Source organism: Alosa sapidissima, chromosome 24 (assembly GCF_018492685.1).
Source record: "Alosa sapidissima isolate fAloSap1 chromosome 24, fAloSap1.pri, whole genome shotgun sequence".
NCBI classification, from domain to species: domain Eukaryota; kingdom Metazoa; phylum Chordata; class Actinopteri; order Clupeiformes; family Clupeidae; genus Alosa; species Alosa sapidissima.
Window position 1 is genome coordinate 14,450,220 of NC_055980.1, and position 11,858 is coordinate 14,462,077.

General features: G+C 42.0%; 1 protein-coding gene across 1 annotated transcript; it reads right to left on the reverse strand.

Moving 5' to 3' along the window:
• Window positions 1–9,186: 9,186 nt before the first annotated feature.
• On the reverse strand, window positions 9,187–11,440 carry LOC121700186 (neuropeptide FF receptor 1-like). The gene is made up of 3 exons (XM_042082990.1): window positions 11,178–11,440; window positions 10,709–10,808; window positions 9,187–9,982 (listed from the first exon to the last, which is right to left on the reverse strand). Exons 1-3 carry the CDS (start codon window positions 11,347–11,349, stop codon window positions 9,187–9,189), a joined length of 1,068 nt encoding a protein of 355 aa, XP_041938924.1. The 5' UTR covers window positions 11,350–11,440.
• Between the last annotated feature and the right edge of the window lie 418 nt (window positions 11,441–11,858).

The window sequence follows — 11,858 nt, forward strand, 5'->3', positions numbered from 1 at the left end:
GATCCTGTGCATGGCCGGTTGCTGATGCAGTGATGTTTCTTCCACTTGCAGATAATGGCTCCCATGCTGTTTACTGGAAGATTCTGGTGTTTTGAAATGCATCTGTAACCAGTTTCATTGATATGTTTTGCAACAATAAGGTTGCAAAGGTCTTGGGAGAGCTTTTTGGTTTTATCCATCATGAAATGTTTCTTGTGTGACACCTTGGTAATGAAAAACCTTTTTATAGCCCATCAATATGTAGGCTACTAACCAAACTTATATTAATTTGCACAGATAGAAAGGATAACTACTCTCTATATAGATTCCTTCCCTTTCCTTGCCTTAGGGCTTTTTCTTAGCATGTTTAATACTTTTCCCCTGTGTTATTCCACTTCATTACATGACTCTACTTATGGAGTTGTTTGGATTTTTTATGTGTGTATTACCTGAGTTATTACTAATGCCTGGTGAAAATGTTGTGCCCCCTGTATTCCACTTTTCACGGGCCCTCTCCTCCATTGGGGCCCTATACTTCCCACTTTCCCCCCCAGTACGCCCTTTAATCTGCTGAACCTTCTGCTCGTTTCCAAATATAAAAAAAACTCTGCAACTCAATATTGGCCTGCCTGCCTCAGCTGCCTGTGAGGGGCTTTTCAGTTGTGCTGGATTACTGTTCACTGCAAAGCGACCCAAGGATGAGTGCAACTAACTTTGAAAATCAACTACTGCTCAAACTTAAAGGAGAACTCCGGTGATTTTTCACATAGATCTCCATTTCTCAACGTCCTTTTCAGGCAAGTACCTCCACTCGGCGGCCATATTGCAATACTTTTTTGGCACTTATCGTGCATCTATTTCAGCAGAAATGCGTGTGCGTAAGGCTTCACGACACCAATCGTGCTCCAGCAGCGAGATCACAACAGATGATTGGCACGATGTCTTCACAGCACACCACATGATTGGCTCAATGTATTTTACAACACACCACATGATTGGCTCAATGTATTCACATGTCAACGTTTTGCCGCGGAAGGGTTGTGATATGTGTAGACATATGATGTGTATACAACTGGCGTTACAAACTAACCCCATGCATTACTATGGAGGATTTTTTGAGTGCTGTATCTCCTCATTAGAAAGTCTTTGGTGAAACTGGTTGTTCTGGTACCCCCCCCGCCCCAAAAAAAAAGTAACTAAGTAACTTTTACTTAAAGTACATTTTAAATGAACTACTTTTTACTTTTACTTGAGTACATTTTCAGATTGGTATTTTAACTTGTACTTGAGTAATATTTCATCAAGGTATTGGTACTTTTACTTGAGTACAATATTTTCATACTTTTTCCACCTCTGCTGAAATGTTCAGAAGGGTTTGAGGATCATGAAAATGTGCCCGAAATTCACATTCCTAACTCTATAGTCAAGTCAAGTCAAGTCAAGTCAAGTCGGCTTTTATTGTCAATTTCTTTACATGCACTGGTCATACAAAGAATTGAAATTTCGTTTCTTACTTTCCCATGCAGACATAGACATGCTTTAAATACAGACATAGACATACTATGGACATAGCCATAGACAATAAACATTAAATTAAAGTGCAAGACTGAAATATAGAACATGTATGTATCAAAATAGAAATATAGGACATATATTAAAAAAAAAAATAGAGGTAGTTGTGTTGTATATTTCTATAGTCTTAACAGTTACATGAAGTTTAAACTTGTGCTTGTGTGACCTGTATATTTACATTGATATGCAGTATGCAGTAATTCAAGTATATCAGGCTTGATGTGAAGCAGCAACACGTTTGGCTGCGCAGTCACAGTGCAGTTCCACATGGCGGTGTTGGGGGGGGGGGGAGGGGGGGGGGTTTGGTAGACAGGATCCTAGTTTCCTAGGTTCCTGGTTGGCTGGTGGGTGGGGGGGGCTGTCAGTGATGGGAGAGTGGGTAGAGTGTTCAGCATCCTGATTGCTTGGTGGATGAAGCTACTTGCCAGTCTGGTGGTGCGGGAGCGGAGGAACCAAGAACCAAGACCTTAGCATATGTGGTGAAATTCTGAGCTATGCCCATAGACTTCAATGGAGCAGTCGCTGCCTCTGCTCTGCATAAAGGGGGATTTTGACCCCCCCCTTGTGCGATCCGGGTTCCCGGAAGTGGCTCCTGATGAAATATCTTGCTCCGCCTTAACAATCTTTGGTATTGAGTCATTTTTCAGTTGGTCCCCCCAGTACTGCGCAGACTCACACCTAACTTTGTGACGTTAGCCATCGAACTGAATCTTGTAACTCATATGATAGATACACAGAAATTCTTCTCACACTTCCTTCGCCTTCAAAGTCATCAAAGTTAAACATTTATTTATGTATTATTATTAATATCATCCTCACAAGTGATATCAAGTCGTGTTAATGTTGAAACTACCACACATGATAATCTTCAAAAACAGTCATGGTAAAACAAAACAAAAAAGTTATAGCCTTGAGGCTAATCTTCTTTCCACTTTTCTGACCTACGGTCAATCCATCGAAAACCTCTGAAATGATTATTGTTAGACTACCTAACGGTAAAACTACTGTTTTTTATTAGGTTTACTTGCCTCTATGCTTTACCTTAACATAGGCTACAATGCTATTGTAGGCTACATAGCTTTGTTCACGAGTTTCTGTGCTGGCTGGACTACACTTCTTATCCAAACAATAATTCTTATCCAAATTTATCTCCCTTCAGTGCGTTAGCTTCCCTTCAACCGGACATGCTATTCTTCTTACGGGAACCTAACGTTACGTACGAGGTAGTCGAGTCTTGTTTTGCCTTTGCCTTATTGTTTATGTAGATAACACAGAAGCTAAAATATCGGCACATGATATATTAAGTTATGGGAGTTCAAAAAAATCCTAAATGAATGGGCGTTCTATGGGGTTAGCAGAGAGTTGATAACCACCGCTACATCGATGCTTCTACTTCCGGGAATTCGCCTGCCCCCTTGGTTAAGACGGATCGCTACTTCCGGTCATGCGGAACACCATTCAAGGTGAATGGCAATAGCACAGATGATTTGCACAAGACGGTATTATGTACCTCTGTGTACCAACAGCAGATAAAAGCAACCATATTTGAGCTTTCATCATTTTCCCCGCAATGTGGACCGTAGAAGAAAATGGATTCAAGCCATCAGGAGAGAGGAAGGCCCACTGTTTAACATCTCTAATAGCACAGTCGTTTCTAGTATGCATTTCCATAGCAGTAACCTGTACAAAACACCTAGTGGTTTTAACAAACCAGAGTTAAACAAGACGCTGTACCTTTTGTTTTTTCATGGGTCTCTGACACAACCCAAGCCAGGAGGTCTGTTTTTAAGAAGACAACTGAGAGACTGGGGTTTGATGAAGTCCAACAACCTTGTGATAACTAAGATGTTGATGCCCTGGTAAGATTTGATCTGAGTAGATGAACTGGCAAGGAGATAAATAGCCAGGTGTACATTTGCATATACATTATGTTTATTTGGAGGATTTTACTGGCTCTGTGCACTAGATAATGAGTACTTAAATTGTACCAAAACGTAAGAAATAACATTACAATGTGCAAGTGTTAAGCTTCTTAAAACCATGGGTGACTGATTAGCACTGATATGTGCCAGTGTGCTCGGTTTCAAGTTGATATTTAAACACAAATTTAGCTTTCACCTTTTTCCTAAATACACAGCCTAGGCATGATATGAAAGATGAACCTTGTGTTTGTGTTATGGTGGGTGAACGGCACACGTTTCTCGCTCGTTGTAATCGCTTTTAAAAAGCACCTAAAGATGAATGCTTCAGTTGTACCAAAATGTATGAAATACAATTTATGCAAGTGTTTTGCTTCTTAAACCCGTGGGCAGCTCCAAGGAGCACTGCTGTGTGCCAGTCTGCTCTGTCTAAGCAGGCACGCCTGCAGGTGTACGTTCGTACGCACTGTGCGTACCATCAGGCTACTCAACAGCTAGAGAAAATTTCCCTTGTGGGTGTGTGTATTCACACCAAATTGGCCTACCATACCTTCCCAACTATGCACAGTATCCCATTAGCTGCATGCCATCAGGCTATTTACCATTTTCTATTACGTAAAGTTAGTGAACACGTTATCAAAATTAACGTGCACACATTTTGTTTGAGCAGGAGAGAGAATACACACGCAGGCACGCAATAGGCTACTTGTTGTTTTCTTTTACTCGGCTATCTATATATAGCCGAGTAACACAATGTTGAGCTAATTCACTAACTCAATACTCATCATGGATATCACAAGTTTAAACAACGAAAACAGAAAGGATGGAGGCAGCAAATCTAGGAGTTTTGGTGTGCTTGTCAGAATGTTAGACTGCACTAAAGCCAGACTTCACGTTACGTTAGAACAAAACTTTAGCCTGTATAGGGCTGTATCAAGTTGTCCTTACCATAGCATTAATTCCTGCAGGCGCCCCTGGTTTCAAGTAGATATTTACGTGATTTTAGCTTCCACCCGCCTACGTGCACTACGTGGAGTTTACCTAGTGCTGCACAGAGCCAACATAGCCAACATAGATTATTTCATACATTTATCTTTCATACACCTTTTACTGAAACACAGATTATTGTGATGTTATTTTGTGTCACAGCACTCATAACTTACTACAGTATGTCATCATTGTACACTACAGTAATTGTAGTGTACCGTAATTAATTAATAAGTATTGTTGTTTACAGTTAGCAGGATGTCAGCATCAGGAAAATAAGCTATTCTTGATATGGACTGAGTTTAAAGAGGTGCTGTGATCTGTTTCATTATTTCTCTACTTTTTTCTCTACTTGTCTATTTGTTTGCATCAGGTAGGTGCATTAGATGCAGCTCACACGAGGATAGTGGAACTGGAGGTGCTGGTGTTGTCACGTGAGTATTTTCACTTCCCTGCTCTTCTACATGCCTACGCACGCACCCACCCATACACTCCCACATGCTAAGTTGTTAGTAATAATCACTGAATCCGAAATCAAGAAAATACATCGAGAAATATGTCACACACACATGCACGCCCACATGCTGATCAACAGAATAATTGTAAAACAGACAAATTGAAAATTGAACAAAGCACGCACGCATGCACATACACACAGACCAATAGTATGAAAAATCAGGAACAGAGTTTATTTACAATGATGCGCATCAAGAGAGAGACAGCATGACTTCACCTAAAGATCCATCTGCTGCTCTAATTAGACAAGGAAATAGTTAGGGTTAAGTAGTAAGTATCCTTCCAGGCTGATGGGAGATGGCGTTGGTCATCCCATCTCACGTGGACTACACTGATTAGTGGCAACCTGGCAATCCGGAGCAGATAGCTACTGACGCAGCCATGCAGAACAGTGAAACACTGCAAAGTCATATTCCTTCTTATCTCTAAATACAGTCACACAGAGATATACAAAGGGACAGTACAGATATCATAGTCATTACCTAGAATCATACTTTTAGTATCAAAGTGACCCACTAATGAGAAATGCAGAACATTAAACCACATATTGGAATATTGGACATAATATTCTATTCCACTTTCTCTCAAGAACTTCAATGAAGGACTCGTCTCACCAAATCCTCTCCTCTACACGGAAATGTCTGACTTGGTGTCAGTGACTGTCACACCAGGGAAGGCCAGTTACCGCAACCTGACCTTGCACCTGGGTGAAATTCTGGTGACTCATTTTTAGTTGAGGTTTCCTCCCAACGAACTTGATGTGAGGTGCCTCGTGATGCTGGTGATGTCTGGCCATTTCACCTCCATTAGTACAAAGTGGGGAACCTGCAAAGAATCAACCACCTGACAATCTAGGCTTGCACTCAGATGTATCACAACGATGCTGCAGTGGGAGACCTTGACCTACCAGAGATCCACGTAGTGGTGGAGCACTTCTGGCTCCAGCCCCTGCCGCATATCTGTGGTTTGCCACGTTCCCTTGAGGACCCTCCCTGCCAACCACTGCTGGGTCTCATCTCTCCTGGCAGCAAGGACCTCATGGCTTGCTGTGAGCCTGCTCTCCACAGGTCAATTTTCAATAAAATATGTTTCTTGTTTACTTGTTACTTTGACACTAACCTTTTATAGGGCATATATAATGTGGATTTCACTCTGCAGCGTCCCGATGTTTTTGTTTTTTTAATGACCAACTGGTTAGGTTACGTTTACCTGAGTGCGTGGCATGTGCAACAATGTGATTACAGAGTCCTCTACCAACACACAAAACAGCATATCCCCGTAGTCTTGCTGGCCGAAGTAGTGTTAGTAATAGCACGGTGAGTGGAACATATTAGCAAAAGTTTCTGAACCTTAATATAACTTCTAACTTGTAAGTAAAGAAATGTTTTCAATCGTATTCAAGTGACCAAATGATTCAAAAGAGATTAGTCTTTGTTTTGTTTGTGCCATTTCATGAAGTCAGTTTAATTCCTGACCACCTGGCAGAGTTTTTTGCACTGCACTGCACTGCATTTTCAAACAGAACATAAATGACCATCTTTTTTTACCCTGAAGCCAAAGGCTGTCAGATAGCAACATCAGTAGTCAGTGGCAATATGAGGCAACACAACACAGTTGAGTGCATTGATTTGCTCCTTGGATTCATCAGTTCCAATTAAACCTAAAGATGACCTCTAGCTGGGATTACTATCTGGAAATGCTCATCTAAGAATGAAATGTTCGGAGGGCTCCACAGCATGTTCCAAAATACACGATAAAGAGGAGGATCTGCTGTTTGACATCCCCTAAAACTAATAAATGTCCACCATTAAGGAGATTATACCACAACCAGACTAGAGAGGAGAGTGAGATGGCCGGCAGTGGGTGATGCTGGTGTTATACAATGTTTTTGATGAGTATAACCAGACAATGTATAATAAGGACACAGCACTCAATCTGGAGAATCCTCCATATAAATGTATGGGGTTAGTTTATAACACCAATATACCACTTATATTTCTCATATTCTGTGTGAATTGATTTATTTTTCCACTTTACACACAGATTACACAACATCAGAGTTGTTGACAACTGGGACATTTAATAAATAACATTTTAAAATGATTTTCACATTCCAACAATCCATGTCATACCATTCCATGGCCGATTGATTGTGGTTTACATTCATGGTCTTCATTAATAAAAGAAATGCTTACATTCGGCACATAGCTTATCTAATCATATTTTATGTAGTGCAAAGTTAACAATACACATACAGTAGCATCAGTACGACAAGCTGCACAATTACAAATACTGGCACTTCTGTTGTTTCACAAAGCACATTACAGAAATAAATCAGTCCTTCTGTTTGTGAATGAGTTGATCAAGAACATGATTCAAACCAGTAAGAATAGAACCGACATTATAATACAATAAAACAATTATTTGAACTTAAGTTCAAATGTGTCAGTAGTATCTCCTCTTAAGTATTCCTTTTCATTTTATACACATTTTGTACATATCTATTTTCATTTTCATACATCTTGAAGCCCAGGCTACATTTTGAAAATCATAAGGGTGTAAACAGTAGCGGGTGACCCATAGTGTCTGGCTGGCAGACTTGAAACCACTTTGCAGGACTTAATGTACTATTTTTCTGTATTTCTTCATGTATTTTTTTCTGATCTCGCCTGTTTTTAAGTAAAGAAAAGTACAAAGAAAAGCAGCAGCCTTCATAATGCCTTAATAGCACAGTCGGATAAAAAAAAGAGCGTGCCATCAAAGCCATAAACATGCTGCTACTTGGGGAATATAAGGAGCAGCAGTTTGTGCTTTATTCATAACATTTTATTTTGACATGCCATTATTACTGACCTGCACATAATAAAAAACACACAAACTAAGCTGACGTCGTAATTCAACTCTTCCCATTTCAGAGGTTTGAAGATGGGTCATCATGGGAATATTTGCTAGGCTTGTGTACAAACTAGATGTACCGCAGAGCGGTACAAATTATTACCGCCGCCCAGTCCAGCACATGTTTTCCACAAAAATAAGTCATGCTGAAAGGCATATATGATTCTAACTGTCTCACTGAATTGCATTATGCACACTCAATTCTCACTGGTATCTGCTAGACAACAAGTACCAAAACATGATTAGTTCATAGATTTCACATGTAAAATACATTTTATACAACCCCACCCCCATCTTGCCTGTTCATAATTCTGAGAAATTCTTGAATTGTGCGCGTGTGTGCGTGTACATGTTAATGTTTATGTGTGTGTGTGGGTGGGTGGGTGGGTGTGTGTGCGTGCATGTGCATGTGCTTGTGTGTTTGCCTGTTTATGTGCCTGTGTGTGTGCATGTGCATGCATGCGTATATATGTCTACTGTGTGAGTATGTGTCATACGTAGGATTACTGTGAATGTATGTGTGTGCGTGTGTATCTGTTTATGCACATGTGTGCATATGGAATGGGTTTACATGACACCTGGAGGCAAACATACGCAAAAAATTGGTCATCCTAGGCCCTACGGTTCTCGAGATATTCACAGAAAACTGTGTCTGCCCTACCCTCCTTTCGGGGGGCTCCAGTCTAGCGGGGGGGCTACAGATCAAAACGAAAAACGATTGTTCCATGCTATCCATGTGGGGTTACATGCCCACCAAGTTTCGTGTACCCCGGTCTTACAGTGTCCTGGGAATTCTTGACGGAAATTTGGACATTCGCTGCGCGGCGGTCATAATAATGGCTTCTATCGGCATGGTGATGCCAATTTAAAGCACAACTCTCGCCAAAATGCATCCTAGTTTTTGTGAATGTACCCAAGTCAAACTTTCGTTTAAAAGCATAATTACGTCCGAAGCGCCACTTTTCAAAATCAAAATCGCTATTTTTAAAACACATAGTTTACTATGTGGACATAATTATGCTTTTAAACAAAATTTTGATTCGGGTACATTCACAAAAACACCCTAGGATGCATCTTGGCGAGAGTTACGCTTTAAGCTCCAGCAAAGCTAATTACACTAGATAATGTATTTGTCGACCCTGAGACCTTCTCCTTTATACTTTGTCCACCATATCAAACTTTATCCACCATCCCAAACATTGTCTATCATTTCACAGGCACCAGGCAGGGACACAAGCGTCACTATTATCTCATAATGATGAGGAGCATAGGCTATATCCACGTTAAGACAGGCAGGTCAGATCTCGTGCCCCAGGCCTCAGTCGATGTCCTCCAGTACGAGCTCGTTCTGTTTCTCTTGCCCACAGAACTCTCTCCTCCGGGTGTCCTGCGCTTGGGGCTGGCCGCTCTGTCCGTCTATGAACACCCGATTGTGGCGCCCCACGGCGGGCCTCCGTGGTTGCACCACGCTGGGCACCTCAGCCAGGCACAGTTGGAACTGGAACGCCGCCTGGAAGCCACGGCGGAAGTTCTCGTTGAAGTAACCGTAGACCACGGGGTTGACGCTGCTGTTGAAGAACGCCAGCCAGTGGGCGAACGGGAACACGTAAGCCGACAGCATGCTGATCTGGCTCGGCGTCATGTTCCCGTAGTCCGTCAGCATGATTAGCGTCCACAGCGGCAGCCACGATACGGTGAACAGCATGGCCACAATCAGGAGCATGTGGATGACCTTGATCTTGCGCCGGTAGACCCGACGGCCGTCCTCCTCGGCCCGGCCCTCGCGGAGCTGCGCCGGCGACTTGAAGAGCTTGAGGGCCACGCGCGTGTACATGATGACGATGAGCGTGACGGGCGCCAGGTAGATGTGTGAGAACAGCACGGTGGTGTAGATCTTGCGCATGCTCTGGTCCGGCCATGCCTCCCAGCAGGTGTACAGAGGGTAGGTGTTGTTGTGCTCGTCAACCATGAAGTGGAACTCGTCTTTGGTTACGGTCAGCGTGGCTGCCGAGGGACACATGATGACGATGGCTAATGCCCAGATGAAGGTGATGGTGATAATGGCTTGCCTTTGGGTGAGTTTCTGTTGGAATGGGTACACGATACATCTGAACCTGCAAAGAGAAGTATATAAGTATATATACTCTTTTGATCCCGTGAGGGAAATTTGGTCTCTGCATTTATCTCAATCCGTGAATTAGTGAAACACACTCAGCACACAGTGAACAGAAGCACACACTAATCCCGACGCAGTGAGCTGCCTGCTACAGCGGCGCTTGGGGAGCAGTGAGGGGTTAGGTGCCTTGCTCAAGGGCACTTCAGCTGTTCCTACTGGTCGGGGTTCAAGTCCAAAGCTCTAACCAGTAAGCCACAGCTGCCCTCCGTGATTCCCAGTGAGAATGTCAACACAACAAAAGAGTTTAACAATGATGTAGTAGACAATTCTGAAGAATTCCACAATCAAGAAGTTTAAAGAAAAGGTTTTATTTCAGTTAGCCTATACATGTATATAAATTAGCTTCTGAATATTGCATGCAATAACAGAGGAAGTGCCTCCAAACCTCTGGAGCACTTTGGTCAACGTAGCAGGGCCTTGTAGATCCAACTAGATTTATTAAAAAGTAAAACCTACACCCACCCAGAGATGTTCCGAAATTGATTAAAAATATCTAAAATGCAGAAGTTGGGTAAGACAAAAGAAAATCATCTGCATTATGAGAAAGTTTAAACTATTGCTCCTGGCCTGAACATTCTAATGGAAAGTTGTCCCCATATTTTAATTTTAGAAAATATAGCATTGGGCTCTTATGGTCAAAGTTGGGTCAAAACACCTTACAGACCTTTCTACTGCGATGGCCACCAAGGTGAACACCGATGCAGAAACAGATGCTCCTTGGACGAGTCCACTCATTTTACAAACAACTTCATCGAATGGCCATCCTGGGGGACGAAGAACAGAATACCATTAGCATTCGACCATCTGCTAAATGAGGACATTAGAAGATTCATTTTTTAAAACTGCTAAACTGTTCCATAGAAAAACAGAAGTGTTATTATTTCAACTCCATATCCTTCCTGATACCCATCTGCTGACGTCTCAGAAGGAAGATGATGTTTATAATAATTACATAACTTTTATTTATTTTTTGTTGGTGGCTACTGAATATTCATGGTCAGTTAAGTACACGGTGGCATTTATACATCAATAACTAATGATATTCAAACCAAGATGTCAACAGTAATGAAAAATAAATATATATTTTTTGTGCTTCTCATCTGCATACTGCAGTTGACTCCATGAGTGCCCACCTGTTATCAAGTTGTCAGCCAGCGTGATTGGCAGACACAGGATGCCCACAAAGAGGTCACTAATAGCCAAGTTGAGGATGAAGATGTTGGTGACCGTCCTCATCTGCCGGTTCCTCACCACTATCAGACAGACGAGGGAGTTGCCGATCATGCACAGGAAAAAGATGAGCATGTAGGCGAAGATGACAATCGTGGCAACTGGCCGCGAGTGCTGATAGTAAGGGGAGAAAGTGTAGTTGCTGGGCTCTTTGGTGACCACCTGATTGAAGGCCTGCACGAGGTGGAAGGCTCCTACCTCCACGTCCAGTGCGTCTGTAGACACTGCCATGAACAAACAAAACAAAAGTCACTGTTATTGTTTAATCTGACCCTTAATATGGTCAAACTCTCCACACACTGCCATGAACAAACAAAACAAAAGACACTGTTATTGTTTCATCTGACCCTTAACATGGTCAAACTCTCCAGATGTCTTCTGATGTGACATGTTACTCAGTCAGTAAGGAGGTTTGTAGTAGATGGCATGCTGATCCCCCTTAAATGTATCAAATTATTTATAATAGTTAGTGAGAATGAGAGTCCATTAGCCAGCGGGCTGGCCTCAACAGGAGCTGGAATCTAGAAGTAGTTAGAGAGTAATTATCCCTCCTATTTGTGCAAATTAATATAAGCTGGGTTAGT

Bases quoted from the DNA above. Each gene is read 5' to 3' on its own strand.
- LOC121700186 (XM_042082990.1), bottom strand. From the start codon at position 11,349: ATGCTCATCTTTTTCCTGTGCATGATCGGCAACTCCCTCGTCTGTCTG. The intron at 10,809-11,177 runs GTGGGCACTCAT...TTCGTCCCCCAG, and splicing joins GGCTGACAACTTGATAACAG to GATGGCCATTCGATGAAGTT. The intron at 9,983-10,708 runs GTCTGTAAGGTG...TTCTCTTTGCAG, and splicing joins GTGGCCATCGCAGTAGAAAG to GTTCAGATGTATCGTGTACC.